The 25,842-nt window shown below is 43.4% G+C and overlaps 1 protein-coding gene across 1 annotated transcript in view; it reads left to right on the top strand.

Annotated features, from left to right (window-relative positions):
• Window positions 1-25,183, top strand: part of SV2C (synaptic vesicle glycoprotein 2C) — a 205,195-nt gene extending 180,012 nt beyond the window's left edge. The window contains exons 9-13 of the mRNA XM_077759913.1: window positions 3,108-3,266; window positions 6,335-6,468; window positions 8,166-8,369; window positions 8,834-8,993; window positions 24,858-25,183. Coding sequence (XP_077616039.1) covers window positions 3,108-3,266; window positions 6,335-6,468; window positions 8,166-8,369; window positions 8,834-8,993; window positions 24,858-25,041 — 841 coding nt within the window. The 3' untranslated portion in view covers window positions 25,042-25,183. The remainder of the gene's footprint in view (window positions 1-3,107; window positions 3,267-6,334; window positions 6,469-8,165; window positions 8,370-8,833; window positions 8,994-24,857) is intronic.
• Window positions 25,184-25,842: the final 659 nt, after the last annotated feature.

The following is a 25,842-nucleotide window of genomic DNA, read 5'->3' as shown; positions in this document are numbered from 1 at the left end:
TGTTCACTGCTATTTGCCCCTGGTACATAGTCAGCACTCAATAAATAGTTGCTAAATGAATAAAACCACCATATATGTGTTCTAAGAAAAGAAGAGGTAGGAAGGAAATTCCAGAATTTTGTTTGCTAATAGCTTTAGAATATTTGTGTCCAACTGTATTTTGCCTAATAATACTGTTTAAAAAAGGCTGTTAGTTAATACCCTACACTTTTAGGTCAATAGGCTCCTAGTGCTGGGTAGAGTCCAGCATGTTCGCTGCAGGTTCTACCTCTAAACATCCCTAACTCAAAACAGGTGAGTAATCCAAGATAATGGATCATTTGCAGTGTCCTGTCATGGTGTAAACAGAGAGACCAGGGAAGTGTGGATCAGGAGACCTAATGCCTCACTCTGCTCTGTGACCTGAAGACACTCCCAAGTTTTATTTCCTTATATCCAAGTTAAGAGAGTTGGTTCAGAATACGTAAAGTCATTCCCTCTCAAGTTCTAGAAGGCACACTAATCTATGATGGCAGTGAAGGCTGAAAATTAACAGTATTTAGTGCCTACTGTGTGCTAAACACTTGGCTAAGTACAAAGATAAGCCTGTCGAAAGTTCTCCTCTAAACGTAGAAATTTACATGGTAATATCTAGTTTGTTTATATTTCGTTACTTATGACTGACTACATTTTAAGCTTTATGATTTCCTTAGAATATCCCTGAAATATCAAGTAGATCCTACCATTTAGTGGATATTCAGTAACCGTTCATGGAATAAATGAAATATTAGCTGAAACTCCTCCGTGTCATTGATGATGTATGTTCCAGGGTAGTATGCTTCCTTCATGGTTGCCATTTTTAAAGATTTTTGTCCCGTGTATGTGAGTAAAGAGCATTCTGATAGATGGTGCATCCATGAGTCATTTCTGATTTAGTGGCCACCACTCACCCGCTAAGTTATTAATTCATGGTCTATGAAGAGAGGGGCTTGGAATCTATGGAATCCCAAGGCAGAGAAGTTTTAGAAATCCTGATGACAGTGACAATGATAAAAATGAGTCTTCTGAGCACTCACTATGTGCTAGGTACTTTGCATCCCATTTAACCTGAGTAACCAGCTGGGAAGGTGGGTACTGTCATCATGCTGAAATTAAAGATGGGGTAACCCAGGCTTAGGTAAGTGTGCATCAGAAGAGTCACCAAGAGGGCTCCATCCCCTGAGTTTCTGATGCAGCCAGCCTGGAGGACACCTGACAGTTTGCATTTGTAACAAGTTTCCGGGCGATGCTGCTGCTGCTACTGGTCCAGAGACCCTTCTTTGGGAACCACTAACTTAGGGCAGCACAGTCCCATAGGAACAAAATGCAAGCCACATGGGTCATTTTAAATCTTCTGGCAGCCACACTAAAGAAAGTAAAAGGAAACAGGTGAAATTGATTTTAATATTTTATTTAACTCATTATGCCCAAACTACTATAATTTCAACATACAAATCAATATAAAAATGATTAAATATAAGTTCTTTTTTTCAGAAGTCTCCAAATTTGGTAATTTACACTTATAGCACATCTCATTTGGTCTAGCCACATTTCTTGGGTTTTTTTAAAAAAGTTTTTATTCAAGTCCCAGTTAGTTAACACACAGTAAAGTATTAGTTTCAGGTGTACAATATAGTGATTCAACACTTCCATACAATACCTGGTGCTCATCTGTGTGCCCTCCTTAATCCCCATCAGCCATTTCCCACATGCCCCCTCCCGCCTCCTCTATGGCGACCATCAGTTTGTTCTCTATTGTTATGAGTCTTTTTCTTGGTGTGCCTCTTTTTTCCCCTTTGTTCTTTTGTTTTGTTTCTTAAATTCCATATATGACTGAAATCAAATGGCATTTGTCTTTGACTTATTTCGCTTATCATAATACTCTCTAGCTCTATCCATGTCATTGCAAATGACAAGATTTCATTCTTTTTTTAAGGCTGAGTAATATTTCATTTTGTGTGTGTGTGTGTGTGTGTGTGTGTGTGTGTGTGTGTGTATCGCATTGCTTCTTTATCCATTCATCAGTCAGTGGACTTGGGCCGTTTCCGTAATTTGGCTGTTGATAGTGCTGCTATAAATATCGGGGTGCATGTATTCCTTTGAATTAGTTTTTTTTGTATTCTATGGGTAAATACCTAGTAGTGCATTTGCTGGATCATTGACATTTTTCCAAAGAAGACATGGAGATGGCCACCAGATACATGTAAAGTTACCATGACTGATCATCAGGGAAATACAAATCAAAACTAGAATGCGATACCACCTCACACCTGCCAAAATGGCTAAAATCAGCAACACAAGAAACAACAGGAGTTGGTGAGGATGTGGAGAAAGGGGAATCTTCCTGCACTGTTGGTGGGAGTGCAAACTGGTGCAGCCACTCTAGAAAACAGTATGGAGATTCCTCAAAAAGGTAAAAATAGAACTACCCTATGACGCAGCAATTGCACTAACTACATTTCAAGCACTCAGTAGCCACTGTACAGTAGCTACTGTACTAAAGAACACAGCAGCATGACTTAGTTGTCATCTGCTAGCATAAGACACTAGAGGGTAAGGCAGAAAGTAGAAATAACCTGAATGACCCTTTTCCCAGCCTCAAACCACTTGATAAATGGTTCTCTGCCCTCAGGCTAGCCGGATCCCAGTAGTGTAGGAACCAAGAAATATTCCCCATTAGTAAAGAGGTCATTCTTTAAGGGGACTCACGTTTTGGACCCCAGGAGTTGGTACCTGCAGTCTAGGAGATGAGGTTGCTCAGTTAAGCCTGGGTGATGAGAAAGGCTTCAGAGTCGGGATGCCGTGTGTTGATATAGGATGCACGTCCCTTCCCAAGGGAAGAGTGCAGGAATTCTATATCTGAGATTCCCTAGGTCAAGGCGTCTCTCTAGCCTGATTTTTGCAGACTTAACCACATGGCAAGGAGGGAAATAAGGATTACTGTTTAATGATTCTTAATGTTACAGGGAGATGGTCACAGTCAGAAGTGCTTCTCCAGGAACAGCCACCTCTGAAAACGTCAGGGAGGTGGTCACTGCCGCTGCTATGCTGGCACCTTTACAAACTCACTTTTGTTTTTGTCTTTGCAGGTATTATGGGTTATCTGTTTGGTTCCCTGATGTCATTAAACATCTGCAGTCAAATGTGTTACCAATCGAAAAGATAGAGAGAGAAAAATTTTCCAGTTTCAGTGTTAACCTCACAATGACAAATGAGTTGCACATTGGAGCGGAATACGACAATGGCAGGTCCAGAAACTTTGAAATAACTTAATTTGCTCTATGTTCTGAGAAATGTATGTCTCATTAGCCTTCACGGCCCTGAAGCATGCACAGTTTGTTTTAGTTTGTACATTAGTCATTTTCAAACGGAACTTAAATACTTCCAAATGGGCTTTAAAGAAAAGGTACATGTGTATTGGTAGTTTACTTAAAACTACTTCTGAAACAGATGCTTTACATTTATTTAGTGGAATTGACTGGTACAGAAGAAAATTTAGAGAGACTCTGGATAAAGCAGCAAAAATAAGTCATGGACGAGAAGAGCAAAGAGTATGAGAAAATAGAATGGCTTATAGTGTAATTTAATCCCGAGAAGAAATGTCAATTGATGCCTGTCTCCTATCCCTGCAAAAAGGGACTGCTTTTCAGAACCCCTTCCTTCTTTACCATGCTGAATCAAGACTTGATGTTAAATTGTATCAGGAAGACTTTCAGTTAGAGAATAGGAATGGTTCCCCAAAGTTAAGGGTTTTGAAAATAATGGAATAAGTTAGCAAGGGACAATTTCTAAAATTTTTTTTAATGTTTATTTATTTCTGAGAGAGAGACAACAAGCAGGGGAGAGGCAGAGAGAGAGGGAGACAGAATCAGAAGCAGGCTCCAGGCTCTGAGCTGTCAGCACAGAGCCCCATGCAGGGTTCAAACTCACAGATGGTGAGATCATGACCTGAACCAAAGTCGGTCATTTAACTAACTGAGCCACCCAGGCACCCCAGGACGTTTTTGAAGATGGAATCTGGAATGCATCTTGATAAGAAGAGAGAATTGTCTCAGGAATGTGGTTCTGGTCCATTCTTTCAGGGAAGGAAAGGGATAGGCAAGGTCATTGTGTCCTTTGGTTGTCGTCTGAGCAAATAATTGCTGGTATGAACTCCTGATGGTTCACATCATTCTTAGGAGATTGTTCCCACTGCAGAAGTGATAAAAGTAAAAGTCAAACTTTTAAATAATTGAACGAAGTCCTCCAGGGCAAAACCAGTTTGGAAAGATGAGAACAAATTCTAACGGATGTTTATGGTCTGTATAATGAAAGAGAGAAATATAAATTAGGAGATAATTGTTTAAATTGGCAATTTCATGAGGGGCCTAGTCCTTAGCCAAGCCATGTCAAGCCATGTAAGATCACCTCCATTCTCTCACATAAAATACCAGCCCAAGTCTGCACTGGTTTTTCTACTGAAACCCTAAAGTCCAGTGCTCTGTAATTCCAGGGTAAAAATTTACCTCATTTATTTTTAAAAGTATTGTTACTCTTTAGGAGAGTCTAATATGTGTCTCTGACACATTTTAAGTGATATTTGTTGAAGTTCTAAGCCTACTATTCTGTCATCACTAAGAAACTTTTTACATTAGCTATACAGTGATTAGTCATTTTAATAGTATGAAAATCCTTGTAAAACATACATGTTTATTTTAGAAGGCGATAGAATATTTGTTTGTCTTTGAGGAAAAATGAAATGCCACTAGCTAACTCATTTTTTACAAATAGCTTTCCTATTCAGTATCACAAAATGTCAACTCTTTTCAATGCCATGGTTTGGGTATCGAATAACTTCTGGGGTAGACCATCATGAAACAAAGCAAAAAAGTATAGAATTAATATCTCATCTGCTAGTGCTCCATATACAGAATGTTCCTGAAGAGGACATGAGAACTTGGCAACACTGGTTATCTCTGGGCAGAAGAGCTGGGTGCCTTGGGAATGGGTGGGGAAAGACTTACTTTATCCTTTTTTGATGTTTTGATTTTTGTACCTTGTGTATGCTGTGTCTATACTATCCACTCATAAAAAAACTAAAAACAGTTTCCCCTTTCCAAATTCAATCTATTTCAGAAAATTGATAATATTCTTAAAATGGATCCTTATTGACCCTTCTTTAATGGATAAATGTATGGTTTGAATGGTTTTACTCTGGACCCCGGGAATAGAGGTTGATTTAAGATTACTTTTTAAGATGGTTATCTGTTAGGCCACAGAGCACTTTGAGCTGATGAATGCAATCAGACAGGAGAGAACACTTTTGAAAGTACTAAAGAGTATATATACTTTAAGTCAGTCAGCTTGCTTGCCTGGGTAGTTCAGACCCTTCCTGCCCCTACTAGGAGTGGTATTTGGTATAACTTCTTCTACAGTTGAACAAGCATTTTCCTCTCAGTGACTGGCTAAGTATACATTCATGATCTCTTAATAACTTACCGAGACACATTGATGTCTATCAATTCATGTCTCCTAGGAGGCCTTACCAACCCCAACAGATGTGAGTCATAGACACTGCTCAGATGTTAGGATCATCATGACTATTAATCCCCTTTCCCACCTATAATCCCTGCCTTGCAGCACCCATAAAACTATCTGAGCAGGCAGATACCTGTTGTGGAAACATCGAGATGTTTCCAAAAATAAGCAGAGCTCTCTCATCACTCTGCTTGGCTCATGGAATACCTGGTATCTGTGAAAAGAAAAATATTCATAGAAATGAATGTACTCTGTGAGTTTCTTGAGCCTTGAGCCAATCATCCCTCACATAAATGAAGCAGAGTGCTCCTGTCCTCTCTTCAGAATCACTGGAAATCCCTACACTAGAATGAAGAAGCCTTGAGTTTTTAGCTTGGCAAACAGATTTTCATTAAAAGTGAACATGAGAGCACATTCTCAAGTTAGAGCCTTTAACTCCAAAGAGAGAATTTTTAAATAAAGTTCTCTGAGTGGGAAAATAAAGAATCAGTAGCCACAGATAAACTCTCTACTGTCAATAGCATACTCCACAAAATCTTTTGCCAACATTGCAAAAGCTAAATGAAGTTATCCTGAATGCCTTCTCATCTTCTGGAAAATAATATTGGTGAGCGATGAGATAGCACAAGGACAGGATGCATGAGGAAAAGGTGAGAAAGCTATGAGCCTAGAGAATCCAGAGGCCATGTCCTTTATGGAAAGTTTGTACTGGGGCATCAGACCTCTCAACCTATTTGACTTCACTTTGAACCCTGATGGACACAGGCATTCATAAGAATCTTTTGTGTGTGTTGGGCAGATTTCTAGGGATCAAGTTCAAATCTGTAACTTTCAAAGATTCGGTTTTTAAGAACTGCACCTTTGAGGATGTGACTTCAGTCAACACCTACTTCAAGAACTGCACATTTATCGATACTGTTTTTGATAACACAGGTAGGTGTGCTACTTCGCCCTGCCTAGGGCCTCATCAAATGGCCCAGTTCTTGGCAGAAACGTGATACCCTTGTGTGGGCAAAGGCTTATGGAAAAAGTAGATATTAAAGCGTAAAGGAATGAATTTCCTTAATCAGCCTGGATCACAGTTAAGCTTGCGTTATTTGTCTCCATCAGATTTATGCAGTTGGACTTCCTGAAGTTCAAAGCTGAAAAAAAATCCTTTGAGTAATTTTGAAGAAAGGAATTAACCTGTAGTTGTTTGTTTTGATAATCCTGGTTTCAAACTCTGATGTCCACTTAATCAGATAGCTTTTTAGTCCAGTCCATGTAGTGGGGTCTGTAAAGCTCCCCCCGGGACAAAGAGCAGGGGAAAGTGGAAACACTAATAGAGCACCTATTATATGCTGGTTCCTACTCTCTGTCATTAGGCATTCATTATCTCATTTGCTGAGATGATAGTGGAAAGCTGGAAAAATTAATTTGGCTACATTCTTAGATCTGGTAACAGTTAACATTTGAAACCAGTTTTACCTGATTGCAAAGCCCATGCTTTCCCCCTCCTACACTCTGGTGCATCTGTCCTATGAGTCCAAAATAACAGCCCCACGCTGGCAGGGGTATAGCGCTCCCTTCTTGGATGCCCTGCCCTCTTGGTGCTCAGACAGGAACCAGAGCTGCCCAGCTCCACATCACAGTGGAATCCGGTGCCTGCCGGTCCGTGTAAACAGTCTTCTAACCCATTCAACCTCGGAAGACGAGCTTTTGAGGCGGATCTTGATGAGCAAGGACAAGAACAGTTTTGATTCCCACTGCCTTTTAGCGGAACCCACTATCTTCTGCAACCCCTCCTTGGATAGATCCAAGTTCAAGAGGAAAAAAACAATCAGCAGTGACCTTCCAATCAGGTTCCAGGAAGGAACTCTTGTTCCTTTGTGTGTTCCTCCACTTTGACCTCAACTTACAAATTCAGCCTAAAGAGCCCAGCAAAAGTCCTGTTCCTTTTCTCTCCCTCAGAACCCTTAAAATAGCTACGATAAGGCTGATTCATGCACATTTTGAAACAAATTGTTTTCGTAATTGTAGTAGGGAAGTTATTAGTACTATAATGATAGTCCTTATGTAACATGATAATTAGAACAAAGTAACATTATAAAGGAGTAAGCAAGTAATATCATTAGCAATGGCCAACCATAAGAAATCAGAAAATAAGTGGACTCTTTAATTTATTCCTTTATTCAACAAAAGTATCCTTCATTCTGGCTACTTTGTAATGTGAGGTTCTAGACTAGCCCCTGTACTTTGGTCAGGACTTGAAGCCCTCAAGGAGTTTACAATACCATGATTCTTTCCTGAATTCTTAAAAGAATTCAAGATTTCTCTGAAATCTTGACCCACATTTAAAAAAAATGTTTTAACGTTTATTCATTTTTGAGAGTGAGAAAGAGCACGAGTGGGGGAGGGGCAGAGAAAGTGGGAGACACAGAATCAGAAGCAGGCTCAAGGCTCTGAGGTGTCAGCACAGAGCCCAACGTGGGGCTCAAACTCACGGACCATGAGATCATGACCTGAACTAAAGTCATACGCTTAACCGACTGAGAAACCCAGGTGCCTCGTTCTTTCCTGAATTCTCAACAGGCTTTCTTCTACTCATACAGAACTGTAAAGAACTTGATAAATTATCTTTGTGTCCACAGATTTTGAGCCATATAAATTCATTGATAGCGAATTTCAGAACTGCTCGTTTTCTCACAACAAGACGGGATGCCAGATTACCTTTGATGATGACTATAGTGCCTACTGGATTTACTTTGTCAACTTCCTGGGGACATTGGCAGTATTGCCAGGGAACATCGTGTCTGCTCTCCTGATGGACAGAATTGGGCGCTTAACGATGCTGGGTATGTGCTTGGTTTCATGTAAAATCAAGGAGCCACCCCTGCAATCCACAGGGGGCCTGTTTCCCACTCTGCTCCCTATCCCCTTAGGGATTTGCATCCCACAGAGATGAGGAAAAATCCCTTAAGACTTTTTATTAAGACTAAAAATTATGTCTAATTACATTTTATTTGAACAGCTTCCAGGGTTAACGGACTAAAAAACTAATTAGGTGTGACTAATGTGTATTTTTCCACTTAAGTAGCTGAGTAATTGATGATGTGCGTTTTGTGCTTGCTGTGTTTAGAAGGCAGTTAGAGAGGCAAACTTTTAATACAGGTGAGCATACCCATACCTGAGCTTTATGAAGTCTAGGCTACACCTTCCCCTTGGGATTCAGTTTTGCCAAGAGATGTCAAAGACCCAAAGTTCCTGGTCTGCTAAGATGATGAGAAACATTCTAATCTTTTGTCTTCTTCATTTGCAGGTGGCTCTATGGTGCTTTCAGGGATCAGCTGTTTCTTCCTTTGGTTAGGCAGCAGTGAATCCATGATGGTAGGCGTGCTGTGTCTGTATAATGGATTGACCATCTCGGCCTGGAACTCTCTTGATGTGGTCACTGTGGAGCTGTACCCCACAGACCGGAGGTATGTTGAAAGGGGTCTCTAGGAAGAGGAGCTCTGAGCTTCATGCGACCACTGAAAAGTCATAGAATATAAGCCAAACTGTCATTTCCCGAAGGAAGTGAAAATCCAAAATTAGTATCTGGTTTATGAGGTTGTAGTGTTCACTCATATCTTTTAAAAAGAAAATGTAAAGGAATATAGTTGCTAGCAGGAATAAATAATAGGGCAGGGAAATCGGTGAAGGAATTTAATTGTGTCCGTCACTTAGTTTGTTGGCTAACAATAGGAGGAACCTATAATGAAGAGATGCGGGGCAGCATTCAATAGCCTCTCTTGACCCACATTTTGAGTTGCTAATCAGTCCTGAGAGGGTCCTTTCTGTCCTTTGCAAGTGTCTACATGAGCTCTGTATTAAGAAACCACACAGAAGTCTCTAGACTGTATCTTTTAACCTTCTTGGTCTATTGGAGGGAAGCCCAACACATTTTCAGTTACAACAACAGCAACAACGAAGACTGCTAATAGAAGAAAAGTATGCATCCATCCCAAAGTGGAGACAAAAAGACTACACCTTTATCAGAGGAGGGGCTAAAAGGTAGAGTTTGGGGGTAGAGCTGAAAGCAGGTGAAAATTGAAATTATAGAAGCCCTGTTTTTCCACTTGACATGGACAAAGACAAACGGCCTTCACCTTCTTTTACTTCATGTATGCTTTGTCACCACAGAAGCACTTTCTGCTGGAGGACAGGGTCAATAGTCTCTGGACTTTGAAATGGAGAAGGGATTTTTCCAGGACTAAGCAGACATTTGGGATAAGAGTTTTCAACTGATCCTGAGTCTCTCCTTTTGTTTATTGGCCCCAATGGGGTGCATTCTCTGCCTGTCCAGACTCTCTAGCTTATATTTCTTCTTCATGAGCATCTATTACTGAGCGGATAGGGCCACTAGAAGAACTATATACTCATCTCCTGCAGAACATCTTGGCAAGTAGGCTACAATTTTTCTGGTATTTGTTTGGAAGAGAGACAGTATTAGCTAAAATTATTCTATCTTTCTAGGCTGCCCCTAGTTGGTCAAGAGAGAGCAGGGTTTGTAAGTCTGTTTAAATAATCTGTAGGTGGTGGTATTTCCACACTGCCATGTTCTTTATTTCCGAGTCTGAGATCAATGCGGCAAATAAATAAGCAAATAAATAACAAAAATGTTTAAATGCAGGGTACTCACCTCTCAAGCTCCCTAGCTACTCCACTTTTGCCTTCTGTCTTTCACAGTCTTATGTTTGCTTTATAATAGCCAGTATTTTTAGCAGTAGTTAGTGGGAATACTCATGAAAGTATGACTATTTCATCTCCATATGAATTTTAATATCGTTCATTTACTCAAGTACTTTCTTTTTTGAGTGCCTGTGGTACAACACTGAATATGCTCTTGGGGTCAATACTCCCACAGAGCTTATGGAAAAGGGAACGTCACGTATAGTAGAGGGAAGTCAGGGTTGTTGTGAGACAAGTACACGGTGCTCTGAAAGCAGAGAAGAGGTCTCCCTGTCACTTCCTGAGAAGTGACAGCTGAGCTAAGACCTGAAAAATAGCAGGTGATAGCCGGGCAAAGAGAGAGAGAAAGAAGATTTCAGATAACACATGAAATACTCAAATCTCTGGAAGCAAGAGCTAACAGAGGGAAGGAAGGAACAGATCATGAGGATTTTATAAATTGCATTATCCTGTGGGCGATGGGGAGCCCTTAAAGTGTTTTAGGAAGAAGAGGAACAAGATGAGACAAGAGCTAGAGAGTGTAATCCAGTGGCCAGAAAGGCAGTAGGACTGGCTAGGATGCTGAAAATAGTGATGTGAACTAGAAAATGGGGGTAGGAAAGGAGAGAAACCAATATTCAGCCTGTTCACAGATACTTAGAGGTACAGTAAACAAAACTTCGTGATGGGTTAGATGGTGGGGTGAGGAAAGAGGTCATCCGAGATGCTTCCAGTTTCTGCCTGTGCAGTTGAGTGGATGGTGCTGGGCATTTTGAGACTGGGACACAGGAGGGAGAACAGGTTTGGGCTGGCATCGGGAAGATAACAAGCGCCATTTTGGACATGTTGGGTTTTCATGTCAACCTGACATTGTCTGATAGGCACTTGAATTATTATGTTTGGATGCCAGAAAGACACCTGAGCTGGGGATACAGTGTGCATTCACTAATTCATTAAACGGTTGATTTTGGAATATGTATCACGTGGCAGGAATTATTCTGCTTCTTGAGATACAGCAGTGAACAAAACAGACAGAACCCCCTGGCTTGATGGAGCTTATATTCTAGTGGGGGAAAGACAGTCAATGAACAATTCGATAAGTAACATAGATACATCAAATGGCTCTAAGTATAGGGAAAATAAAGCTACATTAGGACATAGAGGGCACTGGGGTCAGGGGATGACCATTAATAGGATGGTCTAAGAATATGTGACTATAAAAGATGACATTTAAGGAAAGACGTAGGAAGATACTTCAAAGAGAACATTCAGAGCGCCGAGGCAACAGTGAGTGCAAAGGTCCTAGAGTGAAAGTGCAGGAGACCAAGAGGAGAAGGGGCAAAGAAACTTTTTGCCCTGGAGCAGCATGAGCAAGGTGGACTGCAAGAGGCAAGAGGTCAGAGCGGACACGAAAGGCTTTGGTCTTCATTCTGAGTGACATGAAAATCCAGTGGAGGGTTTTGAGCAGAGTAGCGACATGATCTCAAGGAAGTTTCCAAGGAGAACTGGCCTTTGTGTTTAACATATACTGTGAAGGGTCTGAGGTGGTATCAAGGAGACCAGTTAGGAGTACACTGCAATAATTGTGGCAAGGTACACTAGTGCCAGTGGAGAGTAAGAACTGGTAAGATTCCAGGAGCACCTGGGTGAGTCAGTCAGTTAAACGTCCAACTTTGGCTCAGGTCATGATCTCACAGTTTGTGAGTTTGAGCCCCACGTTGGGCTCTGTGCTGACAGCTCAGAGCCAGGAGCCTGCTTCAGATTCTATGTGTGTCTCTCTCTGTCCTTTTCTCTCTCTCTCTCTCTCTCTCTCTCTCTCTCTCTCTATTAAATAAACTTAAAAAATAAAAAGGAATTGGTTAGATTCTAAAAATATGTTGCAGACAAACAGGCATTGCTGAAAGTTTGGATGTGAAGTATAGGAATTGGATGTTGGGGGGAAAAGATACTCAGAATGACCGCAAGGCTTTTGACCAGAGCCACTGCAAGGCTGGAATTGCCTTCGTTGAAGTTGGGAAGATCATGTGAGGGGAAAGTTAAGGAGAAAGAATCAGGAGCTCAGTTTTGTTCATGTTAAGTTTGAGATGCTATTAAATATCCAAGTGGAGATGCTAGCTAGGCAGTTGCGTGTATGAGACCAGAGTGCAGGGGAGAGGACTAGGCGGAAGGTAAAAATGTGAGCTCTTTCAGAGTACAGATGAAATTTAGAGTCATGATATCAGATGACACCACCAAAGGACAATATATAGATAGAGAAGATGGGAGTTCTGGGGACTCATTCCAGAGACATGAGAGAACTCAAAGGTCAAGCTGATAAGAAGTCAGGAAGAGAGATGGAGAAGGAGCATTGAGTGAGGTAAAAGGAAAAGGCATTAGTTAGGTCCTGGGATCCAAGTGAAGAAAGTAGTTCAGGAGGAGGGAGTGATATCTATCAGCTATGATAGATGTTGGTGCAGGACCAAATATATTAAGAGAATTTGTTACTAGAATTGGAGTTATGGCAGCTACTAAATTACTGGCATGGAGGTGAAGGTAGGGGCCTGCTCACTGGTATCAAGGCAAAAGCCTGGTGGCCAGACTCCTCTCCAAGACAACAGGTGATCCTAAGGCAGCCCCAGGTTTGACACGATCTTGAGGTTTAGCTGACTTCTGGTGGGAGATAAATGGCCCCACCTGTAAAGACAGGAGGACCTTAGGGACAATCAATATGTGTACACATGTGCATGTTTGAAGACAACCAGCCATCCCTTTGTCCTTCTGCACTCCTGTGGCCTAACTCTCCTGGCACTTGGGCTGGTTACCATATGTGGAGATCAGGCAGTAGAGTTAGAGAGGCCTGGGGAGTAGTTCAAAGTCAAAGGAAACAGAAAACAGAGGCCTACAGAAGAAACACGTATCTGCGAAGGCGTAGGGTCTAGTCTGGGGGTAAAGCTGTCCAGGTAAGAAGACCCAGAGTTACCACAGCAGTTAACAGTAGAGGCAGCAAGGTTGGTGTACCTGGCTGGGAGACAGGGAAAGGTTCAATGGGCCAGAAACTCAGGCCAGGAGAGTAGACAACAAAAAACCAGCCTGTCAGCAAGTGGTCAAAGTAATAAGGAGGCATCATCATATGCCAAAATGAGGCCTGACACCGAGGAAGGGCTTTATAAGTCAGAAATCTCTGTAAACTCTACACTTAGCGCGACAGGACAATACGAGCTTGCAGCTGACCCTCAGTAATGTTCACTGGAACTGCCTCTTGCCCGGGGCCAGAACTAGCTCGGGTGCAGGAGGGGTGGCAGAACTAGGGTGAAATTTGAGGGGAGGGAGGTGCCTCTCTGTTCATGCACTCAGCCCTGACCACCCACCTCCGCTTGATCCTCTACCTTCATCCCAACTCTGTAGTAACCGCTGGGGATCCTTGTCGAGGCTCCTGCCCAGCGCAGCCAGGAACTACCGGAGTGACTGGGACCCCGTAGTCCGTCCCACTCTTCCTCCAACTCTGAATTCTGAGTCATGGCCTTGAAGCAGAGGGCATACTTACAGCTCCTCTGGGATCAGTGTGGGGGGGCTGGGACAATGGAAAAAGCAAGAAGTCTAGTTGGGTATGTGTGTCCTTGAGGGTGAGACAAGTAGCAAGGCCGGGAAGACAGACATCTTTGCGAAGCATTATAAGGGAAGAAATGAAGAGCAGAGCAAAATGATAGATCTGTGAAGTTTGAGCATTATTGAATATACAAACCATCGTGTAGTATGTTGACAATTTCTAATCATCCTTGTGTAATATCAGTCTCTGTCCTGTGTCAAACATAAGCAGGGAGCCTATTATATGTGCTGTAAACAATGGGCAACTCATAAGATGTGAGACTCTTCTAACAGACAGGAAGTATGCCTACAACACTGCACCAGAAAAAGACAACAGGTTTTCCCAGCCGGTCAGAAATCTAAAAAGGAGCCCCACCCCCAGAACCACATTGGTGAAGGAGAGCTTCTTTTTTCCGTCATGTCTCCCCACCGAGGTGCTTACACCATCTCAGTCCTCCTTGGACTGGGAGATGCCCACACAAAATATGTTCCATTTATTGGGTTCAGTCAGGGCTGGTTGGAATCCCGCCCTCTCCTATAAATGTGAAAAAAATAATAACTTTTCCCTCATCTCTTCAAATCTTCAAAGAGTAAACAATATGTAATGATAGGTTGACCTGGATTGACCTAGTATTCATTAATCCCATTCTTTACCTCCCTTCTTTTTCTCCCCTCCTTGGTCAAGGTTTAAACCCCCTCCTGAAAATCCTAAACATAGCCCACCTCATGTAAGAGGATACGTGTGCTGGCTTATTTTTGTTCTTAGCTCGAGCCTTCCTGTCATTCTGGGTCCAGGCAGTGACTTCCTGCTGTCACACTGTGGGTGTGGCTGAGCTCCACTGTGGACGCTCTCTGTGTCCTGATGGCCCAATGGCCATATTTACCCCTTCTCCATGGAGTTCAGACAAGGAGTTCCCCCTTTGTTAAGGGGGGAGCTGTCCTTGCTTGGCCTCCACACAGAATCCCTCAGCCCAGCAGGCCTGTCTCATGGGTATTCATCCAGCCGTGTGCCCCTCAGCCTTTCTCTGGCTGCCTCCTTCCTCCCCCCTTACACATGCACAGTTTCAGACATGACCTCAGAGAGCATTTGAAAGTAAATCCCTGATCGTTCCCACCTGCTGTTCCCTGCTGGTCCCGGTCAGCTGCTGCTGTCACCCAGTGCTGTGGGGTGGTCCTTATCCTGCATGAGCTGAAACCGAGGCCTCTGCCCAGAATGAACCAAACTAAGCCCCTCCCCTGAGGACTGTTATTGTTTAGGCAGAGAAGCTCCCCATTCCCTCCCCATGCTCTATCCTGAAGGTTGAATCCTGGATCTCTTCCTAACCAGCTGTGTGACCTCAGTGAGACCACTCAGCATAACTGTGCCTTATTTGCTTGAGATACAAAATAAAGACATGCTACATCTGTGGCTATGAAGATAAAGACCGTACTGATTTTTTTTTTTTTAAGATTTTGAGATGAAGTAGTCTTTCATTCAACTATCGTTTCTAACCAACCTACACTTGATCTGTGTCCCTTCACTGTGCCTTAGCATTCTTTATAGGCCTTTTCGTTGTATTATACATGTTTATATTGTATGTGACCTGAGTCATTTTGGCCATTCAGCTAATGTCAGACCTTTTCTGTCTCCGGCAGTTAGAAGTGGAGAGTGTGAGGGGGTGAGAAGTATCCTTTCCCCACCGCCTCTCCCGCAGGTAGCCTGTTACAGTGGCAGCAAATCCTACCAAATGTGCATATGGACATAGAAACAGTCGTGCAGCCTGTTCTGGACTCCAGGGAAGTCTGTCTCTGTGCCCTTGAGTACTGAACAAGCCCTTACATGGAAGGGCTATGGGAACATCATACGCTGACAGCAGGACCATCACACTTAGAGCTGGTCAGCCCTTTAAGTGCAGGCCCAGTGGGCTCTAGAATCTGGAGTCTCAGCTAAGGGTACCATTCTACCAGTTTTAGGTAGCTGAACTTACAGGATACTTGTGCATCCATGGTGCTGAGGGCAGAACATCCTTACCAATCAACTGCATATCAACCGCTCATCTCACCAAGGAAAAACTGCCTCTGTATCCATTAAAAAACTCTCTCCTACAGATTTCTAAAATGATGTGTAAAGCCCCAAATAACTTTCTCTAGCCTGTTGATTCCTGATTAACGTATTTTAAATTCTAGAGTGTAGAACAACTTCTCTTTACGCTTTTAAGTAATTTTAAAACAAATTACCACCCAGACCATGCGATGTTAAGGTGCATGTTTGTTTACTATCTTTTACCCACTACAACATGAGCTCCTTCAGGGGCGGACTTTGTTTACCGTATTTATTAGCATAGCTCTAGATGAATGGGAGGAAGGGAAGCGAAGGGGGTACTTTTGAAAATTCAGCTGGTTGGAGTGCCTGGGTGGCCCAGCTAGTTAACCGTCAGACTCTTAATTTCAGCTCAGGCTGTGAACTCAAGGTTTGTGAGATGGAGCCCCATGTGCACTGGACATGGAGCCTGCTTGGGACTCTCTCTCTCTCTCTCTCTCTCTCTGCCCCTCCCCATTTGTGTGCATGTGTGCTCTCTCTCTTTATCTCAGTAAATAAACTTTTAAAAAATGAAATAAAATCCAGCTGTTATGGGCTGTGGTTTTCCTACCCACGTGGGGTCTTGCACCCCCCGCCCCATCTAGGTGAGCTGTTCAGACCTATTGTGAGGGAGGGAGTGCACCTCTTCCCTCCCCTCTTGCCCCCTTTCCACCTCTGCCCTCAGAGCCTGTGACCTCCCAGCCCTTCAGCTGCCAGCTCCCCCTTGCCCACAACCTGCCTACCGAAACCCCTCCTCCTCCTCTCTTCCCTTTCCTCCATCAACAGTGCCAAGGAGGCCTGGGGCTGCCAGAAAATACCAGGTAACTTAGATCAGTCCTTTAGCCTTTCTGGGGCTTGGTTTCTCATTTGAAAAATGGAGGTGAGTCAAGCTCTGTGCTGAGGATGGAGGTCATCTCTTTAACCTTATGTAATTGTCACTCCAAGCTTACAATGTAAGGAGTCTTACTCCATTTTCTGGTTGGGAAAATGAGGCACAGAGAGGGGAAGTAACTTGCCCTGGCTCATTGAGGCTCAAACCCAGTGACTCTGCGGTACTGCTCCCAGAACAGACATACCTACCTCTCTCCTAGCAGGTGTGGGGGTGGGGGGAGGGGGAGCTCTGGGAATTGGCTTCTTTTTTTTTAATGTTTATTTATTTTTGAGAGAGAGAGAGAGAGACAGCGCGCGCAAGGGAGGGGCAGAAAGAGAGGGAGACACAGAAGAATTGGAAGCAGGCTCCAGGCTCCGAGCTGTCAGCACGGAGCCCAATGCAGCACTGGAACCAAGGGCCTGCTGCGAGATCGTGACCTGAACCGAAGTCAGTTGGACGCTTAACGGACTGAACCACCCAGGCGCCCCTGGGAATTGGCTTCTAAGAAGCTCACTTGGTAATTGGGAAATAAAGTCCTGTTCAGGATTCCTGGCCTTAAATGAACTCTGAGTTCCCTCCGAGGGCTGGCTTTTACTCCATTATTATCTACCCTGGCCCAGCACTCATTCACCTCCTACCTAGCTTCATCAGATTTACAGTGAGACACAAAGACTTCCATTATTGCCCGACTGCCAATATTTGCATATCAACAGCACAAGCTGTAGGAAGAAGCTTGATCGCAGTGGGGATGGGGGGAGGGAGTGGGTGCTGGGCTACTTTGGGCCCAGGGATTCCTCTTGGCTCACAAACCATAGTTAAATCCCTCAGGCCCTGCTCACCACCTCCCAGGTTATGGATGATGGATGCACACACACACACGACACGCACTCCCACTACTTACCTGGAGGAGACAAACTTTCTCTTTTGTGAAGATCAGAAACTAATTGAATTCAGTCTTTTCTGACTTCGGAATGTGAAATTAGGGTTATTTCCTCTGTACAAGCAAAGACTATACAGTCTGGCATCCATAAACATGGGGCTAATGCCCATTAGAATGCCCTTTACAGAAATCTACTTCCAACAGGGGCATCTGGGTGGCTCAGTCAGTTAAGTGTCTGACTTAGGCGCAGGTCATGGTCACATGGTTTGTGGGTTGGAGCCCCGTGAGAGGCTCTGTGCTGACAGCTAGCTCAGAGCCTGGAGCCTGCTTCAGATTCTGTGTCTCCCTCTCTCCGACCCTCCCCTGCTCACGCTGTCTCTCTTTCTTTCAGAAATAAATTTAAAAAAATTTCTTAAAGCTTTAAAAAATCTACTTCCAACAGATTTTTAATATGTCAGGAAATTCCTTAGTTATCCTAGAAACGTAGCAATGAATGGATGGAAAGACCTCAAAGTCCTGCCCCAACGATGAGGCTGAATTCAGACACAGAGCCCAGAGATTGATACAAACCAGTCCTTAGCAGGGCGGGGGCGGAGCTCCGGGAAGGACCTCTTTCAGCAGGGGAGCCTCCATGGCTCCCCAGAGGTTAGAGGAGAAGCGAATTGCCTCTGGGGGAAATGAGCTGTGAAAAGCAGAGTAAATAAGAGAACGGGAGCAGGGAAGGAGAAGAGAAGAGGTTGGATGAAACCTTTGCCTTGGGTTCCTCTCTTGTGCGCCACAGTCTTCCTCCAACACCATCTCTTAAACATTTCCCTGCCTGTGTCACACTGCCTCATAGTTCCTGATGAACACGTCCAGCCCCTGCTTGTGAAGGTGTTCATTGCAACATCATTCACGTTCCCCCACCTTGGAAATTTCCCCGTTATCTAGTGGTATGGTTACAGAAGTGATGGTTATATGCCAGGTCATTTCGTTTTAAACAAAACGTAAACAACGTGGGATGGTTTTATTAATGTTTGTGGAAAAAAGCAGAAAGCAAAATTGTATAAATCCTGTGATTCGTAAAGTTATGGTTATAAAAATATGAATGAAAATATGGATCTGAAAATATGAAAAATAGGGAAACACAATGAAAGGAATTCAGAAACGCAACCATTTTATTGGAGGAGGGGAGGGCATAGATATTTTGCTTTTGTAATTTCCTTTGGTGTATCCTAAGAAATCCAGTCACTTCAAAAATGCAGTTTTCTCTGGAAGAATTACAGGGTTCTCAGTCCAGGATACACCTTAGATTCACACAAGACTTATAAAAAGTACCAAAGCCTGGGTTTCCAGTAGAGTAATAAAGTCAGAACTTCTGTGGGTGTGGCCCTAGGCATTGGTATTGCCACATCACTGTGGTTTTTTTTTTTTTAATGTTTATTTTGAGAGAGAGAAAGCTCGCATGTGAGCGCAGGGGAGGGGCAGAGGGAGAGGAAGAGAGACAGTTCAAAGCAGGTTCTGTGCCCAGCCCAGAGCCCAACACGGGGCTCATTCCCACAAACTGTGATATCATGACCTGAGCTGTAATCTAAAGCCGGATTTAACTGACGGAGCCACCCAGGTGCCCCCACATCACTATTTTAATAGCTCCACAGGTGATCATATGCACTGAGGTTTGAGCAGCACTAGGTGAGGCTATGTTGATATGTGTTCATGTGCCCTTGTTTAACGAGATTGCTCTTCTGACCCCACTTTGAAACAGCTGCATGAGGAAGTGCGGATGCTTGTGTAGGGGCTGGCGGGCTGGGGGAGCAGGCCATTTGCTGCTCAAGAAGCCTCTGTGGGGGTGTCTAAGGCCGACCTGAGTGGGGTACCATAGAGATAAGTTGGAGAGATGTGAAGGGGTTTTAAGAGTCAGAGAATACCTTTGTCCACATTCCATCCCTCACCTGGCAAGCTCCTCCTACTCCTTCAAGATGAATTGTATTCTCATCCATCCCCTCCGAGAAGTCTTCCCTCAGTGCCCCCATCCCCAGCCTGAGATCGCCTCCCGTCCTCTGCACCCTCATAGCACCCTGTAGCTGTCTGTGTTATTGCATTTAGCATGCTGTGTGTTCATGATCTTTTTGCATCCATCTTAAGGCAAAAGAGAACTTTATCATATTACTTTGTGTAGTACTTGCCACATAATGCTTGTTAAATGAATAAATGCATAAAAGGATGTGTAAAGTAGGACCATACTAAGGACCATTTAGGGATTTCTAGTGCTCCCAGCTTTGCAGTCCAGTAGCTCACATGGATTCAGTGGTGAAATCACTCTTTTAGGTTAATCCAAAAAACTTGCCATCATCTGTAATGTTTCCATGAGAAAGAATGAAATTCATGTTGTGCTTTAAAGCGCCAACTTCTGGATGAATCTTTAGATCCCAATGTACAGTAGTCCCCATTATCTGAGGTTTCCCTTTATGCGTTTTGGTGGGTGACTCTATCAACTCAGGACTGGAAGCAGATGAGCCTCCTCCTGACACAGCCCCAGAAGGCCAGAAGCCAATGGCACGTCACAGTGCCTGTGTCATTCACCTCGCCACCCGTCATCACAATAAGAAGAGTAAGTATAGAAGTGCTTGGCTGTCTCAGTCACTAGAGCATAGTAACTCTTGATCTCAGGATTGTGGGTTTGAGCCCCACACTGGGTGTAGGGATTACTTAAAAATAAAATCTTTAGGGGCAACTGAGGGGCTCAGTCAGTTAAGTGTCTGACTCTTGATTTCAGCTCAGGTCATGATCTCACAGTTCTTGGGATCACACCCTGTGCTGGACAGCATGGAGCCTGCTTGGGATTCTCTCTCCTTTCTCTCTGCCCCTCCCCCACTAGCAGGTTTTCTCTCTCTCTCTCTCTCTCAAAATAATTAAATAAACATTTTTAAAAAATAAAACTAAGAAAATAAAATCTTAAAAAAAATGGAAGAGATTATGGTACAGTATTTTGAGAGAGACCGCATTCACATAACTTTTATGACAGTATATTGTTATAATTGTTCCACTTTCCTTTTAGTTATTGTGAATCTTACTGTGCCTAGTTTATAAATTAAACTTTACCTTAGGTGAGTATGTATAAGAAGAAATATCATGTATATAAAGCTCGGTACTATCTGTAGTTTTAGGCATCCACTGGGTGTCCTTGTTGACGCACCCCCCCTGTGGATGAGAAGGGGCCACTGTATTACTAATTTAAGGACTGCCTATACTTTCCAAAATGCCCCTGGCTGAGTCCTTAGTGTTCCTTTTCTAACTGTTACCGCCGAGTTGACTGAATTGTCCAAAAAAGGTTTTTCCCAAACGTTTAGACTAAGCAAAGAGAATGCTTACACTTTACTCCCAACAGGTACCTCCCATGAGCTGAGTCTGGATCAATCCCATTTCAGACCTTTCAAAATGAGCATTTAATTTGTTTTCCTTTTATTATTATTATTTTTTTAAGTAGGCTCCACACCCAACGTGGGGTTTGAACTCACAATCCTGAGATCGAGAGTCTCATGTTCTCCTGACTGAGACAGCCAGGTGCCCCTAATTTGTTTTCCTGACCTCCGCAGTCAGTGGGGTAGCTATTTCAGTCAGTGTTTAAAACAGCGGCTGACATGGGCATGATCCCAACCACGGGCCGGGCACTGCATAAATGCTGCTCTTTGCCAGCATCCCCTGCCTCTTCCCAGGAACCCCATAAAACCCAATGCTGACCCTGCACTGAAGCCAGAGAACCCAAGTAAAAAAGAGACTGAATGTGAGGGCAAAACTAACCTCCCTCTCTCCAGAATGGTGCCAGCAGTTTCCTTTTCTCAGCCTCTAACCAAAGCTGGAAATGAACACTGTGAGGGTCCTGGAGAAGCCCCAGTCTACCTGCACTGAGGAATGCCTGGCGGCTGTGTAAGCTGCTGCACCAGCCCTGGGGTTCTCAGACAGGAGGAGTTAAGGGTGCAGGGACAAGGCCACCTTGATAAAATGTGGAATAGGATTACTGTTTGGGAAAAGAATTTCCACTTAAAAGATTTAAGTAGGTTGAGCAAGAATTGAAAACAAAGGATTCTGGCTTGAGAGGTAGGGAACAAGGAGTGGAGTTTATAGAAAGATAATAGATCATTTCATTCTTTCCCCTTGGTACTTGTTGGATAAGAGAAGTCACGGAAAGTCTTTGGTCTGAAAAACAAAAACAAAAACAAAAAACAACTCATTAGTTTATCCTGCTGCTGAGAAGTCAGCCAGTGAAGCCCAGCCTTTGCAAACCTTAAGCTCTCTCTCCTCCCTCCGAGGACTTAATGAGCACTAGGTGACTTGTACTTTGTGTTTTCGTAGAAGTTAATGACATTTCTTTAGTAAGACCAAGAGAATGAATGAACTAAAAGGTTATTCACTTTATAAACAGATAACCTGCAAAGGAGAGCTACCTTGAGAATGATTTTTGTAAGACAGCTGTGTGTCCGATGCATGGGAAATCATATGCTCCTTGCAAGTATGTGAAAGAAAGAATTTACTTATCCAAGGAAAGGACGGTTACATTTTCTCAAATGCAAGCACAAATTTAAGGAAGCTCTATGCTTTTCATGTGAAGAACTGCCTCCTTGTGGTAAAGGCAAATGGAGAGTCTGATCGTTGTTCTTGTTTTAGAAGCTTCATACCAGATGCTTGCACTGCGTGTCTCTTAGGGCCGTCCAGAAATCTCAGGAAGTTGTCCAATCCCCTGCTCCAGTGTCTATAACATAAGGAGAGAGCCGCTCATATTTTATACCCTGTTCTGAGTTACAGCTTGGGAAAACACAGTTGTTTGAACCCAGCTGTAATTTCTGCTTGGGTCCTTCTGCAGATTCAGCGTCGAGAGACTTCTTCCCACAGAAGAATGTCTTCCTCTTATCAGCAACATACACACTAGCCATTTTTCCCATAATGATACAGTTTATCTTACTACCATAACATGTATTTGGTAATTTATGACTTTAGAATCTAGAAACTAAAATGCGGTTTTTAAAAAAGTGAAAGAGGGGCGCCTGGCTGGTTCAGTCGGTTAAGCATCTGACTTTGTCTCAGATCATGATCTCACAGTTGGTTTGGTTTGTGAGTTCAAGCCCCACATTGGGCTCTCGGCTGTCAGTGTAGAGCTGGCTTTGGATCTTCTGTCTCCCCCTCTCTCTGCCCCCCATGCCCCGCTGGCATTCTCCCTCTCTCTAAAAATAAATTAACTTTTTTTGTTTTAAGTGAAAGAGGCCAATCTGAAAGGCTACCTACTGTAGGATTCCAACTGTATGACATTCTGGAAAAGGCAAAATTATGAAAACCATAAAAAGATCTGTGGTTGCCAGAGGTTATCAGGGAAAAAGAAGGGGCACAGGGGATTTTTTTTAGAGCAGTGAAACTACTACTTTATATATGCCTTAATGGAGGTGTGTGTGTGCCATGATACATTTGTCAAAGCCCACAGAATATAAAACACAGAATGAACCCTGACCTAAATTATGGGCTTTAGTCAATAACAATGTATTAATACCAGTTCATCAATTATAAACATATGTACCACACTAAGATGTTAATAACAGAGGTGCAAGGTAAGGGGGTATATGAGAACTGTCTTTGCTTTTCACTCAATTTTTTTGAAAGTGTAAAACTGCTCAAGAAAGTATTTAAAAAAAAAAAAAGAAAAGAAGTTCAGCCTTGTGGCTTCTCCATGGAGGTGAGGGAGGTGGTGGATAATGATGTCATCCTACTTAAGTCCTCTGTGGTACCCAACTTACAGCTTCCAGCAATTTCAGTTGAAAATAGGTAACGGTATATTAAATCTTATCTTTCTGGTGGTGGTTGCTATTACTGGTCTCTTTGTTTAAAACCAAAGCAAAAAGAAGAAGAATATAAAATTAGCTTACTCTCTTCTCAAAAAGTTCCTGTTTTTTCGGTCAGAGATTCTGTCACACCCCTTCCACACTGCGAACAGTAGGCAACTTTGCCACATTGTGGAGGTCCACGTACTCTACCTTCTAGGGGTCTTGGCCAAAAAGAGGATGGGTGCTTGCTGCCCCCTTTCAGGTCTGTTCTGGCCCCTGCACAAACTCCCAGGCTCAGTTCCTACAGGAGTTCCTATTCCTCTCTGGGGTCTGGGAAGGAGGGTGATCGGCTAGTAACCACAACAAACATCTACACTTTGTAGCAAACGTCCCTAGGAACAGCCCAAGTAGTGAGGAGTAGTTGTTACTGTCCTGCTTTCTGAAGGAAAGCCCACACTTACACATTCACAAATCAAAGATGTGTACCAGATGCTACATTTTACGGCATAGAAAATGCACTTTCCTCTGGAAAGGGAACAGTGTGTCCAACCATTATATTGCATTCAATTTACTTTTAATACACACATGTACCCAGGGATGCATAAAAAACTGAACTGGCATAAAGGCAGAGAGAATTCATATTCTTGCATGATGTCAGTCCCCTGGTGAACAAAATGAAGTCTCCTACCTAGAAGTCCACAGTAAGATCCCATTCAATGCATGTAAAGACAGTAAGTTTCTTCTTTTCTGAAGAATGTGTTGAGAAATGGGATGTGGTCTTATTTGTATACAACTTGCCCATCTCAAATGTCAGTAGAGTGAACAAGATCTTCTCTAGGCCTACGATCTGGTGCTCCCCTGTAATATTTTTCTGGACTTGATCTCCCACGTGGAAGTCTCATAAGGATGGAACATTAGCTCCCTGGCAGGCCACCCAGCACAGTGTTGAGTGTTTGCCTGCTACCAAAACCTTTGTGCAGAGAGCATGCCAGTTTCCCTCGATGGCACCAGCAAGGGGAGGAACACAAGCCAGTCATCCCTGAGTGTGTCTGAAAATACCATGGCTTTAGTTATTTAAAATCTCACCCATTAATTAAGTAATGAGGAAGTAGGGAGTAAAAAAGAAATCTAAGGAAAATATGGCCTTATATTTTAATTTAACTCTGGAAGAAGAGAGGAGAGCCTTTTCTTCCTGAAATTTCCTTTTTCCTTCTGTTCATGATAAACTGGAACCCATGGGCAAGCTAAGAAGCAGTCACGGGGCTGAGAAGCTCGTGCGCTGAAGGAACAGTGCCAACAGCAGGGTTTCTCTCCCTCCGGATGTGCTAACAAGCATTTAATCATTTTCCTTAATGGTGTGCAAAACGCTTCTTGGAGATCCTTGAATGCCCCCACGTAGGACGTTTGTGTCTAAGGTTGCATCTGCGGAGTCACTTTGTCACCCTTGTCTTGTGTCTCTTCCCCTTGCAGGGCCACAGGCTTTGGCTTCTTGAACGCACTGTGCAAAGCAGCGGCCGTCCTTGGAAACTTAATATTCGGCTCCCTGGTCAGCTTCACCAAATCAATCCCCATCCTGCTGGCCTCCACTGTGCTCGTGTGTGGAGGTCTGGTGGGGTTGCGCCTGCCTGACACACGAACCCAGGTCCTGATGTAATGGGAAAAAAGCCATCCACCCTGCAGAAACAGTGCGTCAGCACTCCTGAGTGACTCAAGGCTTCAGGTTTCTCAGATACCAAAATGTGGTGAAACATCAGAACCCTCCCCCTTGCCGTCACTAAAATTTATATGCATACCATCCTGCCCCCTGTATGTGACTTTGCAGTTTTGTTCATGCGTTGCTATCCTTCCTAACTGGAATGCTACCAGTGGGAGCCTTTTGTAAATGGTAAATGTCCTCGTCAGCCAGGCCTCCCTGAGATTCTGATCACTGAAGGGTGAGAAGCCTTCGCCGCCGTAAGAAGTAGATCCTGCTTCTAATTTAACATCCACAGGAAATATAAGTTGGCATATTATTGCATTGTGCTGAGGAGAGGGATTCTTTTTTTTTTTTTTTTCAAACAGAGTGATATTTCCTGTTTACTTAGAAAAGGACACCCAGCAATTCTTGCTGTTACAGCAGGGCCTTTCAAAGAAAACCATGTGGCCCCAAACTGAGCTGGGTGGGGCTCTTTCAGGCATGACAGTGAAGGTGACTCTGCTGACAAGACAAAGACCATGCAGTTAGCAGCAAAGATCTCAGTGGACTAACTACACAAGCAGGATTTCTGCCCAGTTAAAGTCCTGAAAAATATAAGGACAAGGAACCGCAGTATTGTGGGTGATTATGGCCCCGAACGTGAGAAAATCAGAGATCAGAGACAGATCTTCTGCCTTGGTTTACCCACGTCTCCTCCCTGCCCTCGCCCCAGCTGCCTGGTATTTTGCCAGATAGCAGACTCAAAGAGAAAACCACTGT

Source organism: Crocuta crocuta, unplaced genomic scaffold (assembly GCF_008692635.1).
Source record: "Crocuta crocuta isolate KB4526 unplaced genomic scaffold, BGI_CrCroc_1.0 scaffold162, whole genome shotgun sequence".
NCBI lineage: Eukaryota > Metazoa > Chordata > Mammalia > Carnivora > Hyaenidae > Crocuta > Crocuta crocuta.
Note: the sequence above shows the minus strand (reverse complement) of the source record. Positions and strands in the feature narration are given on the sequence as shown.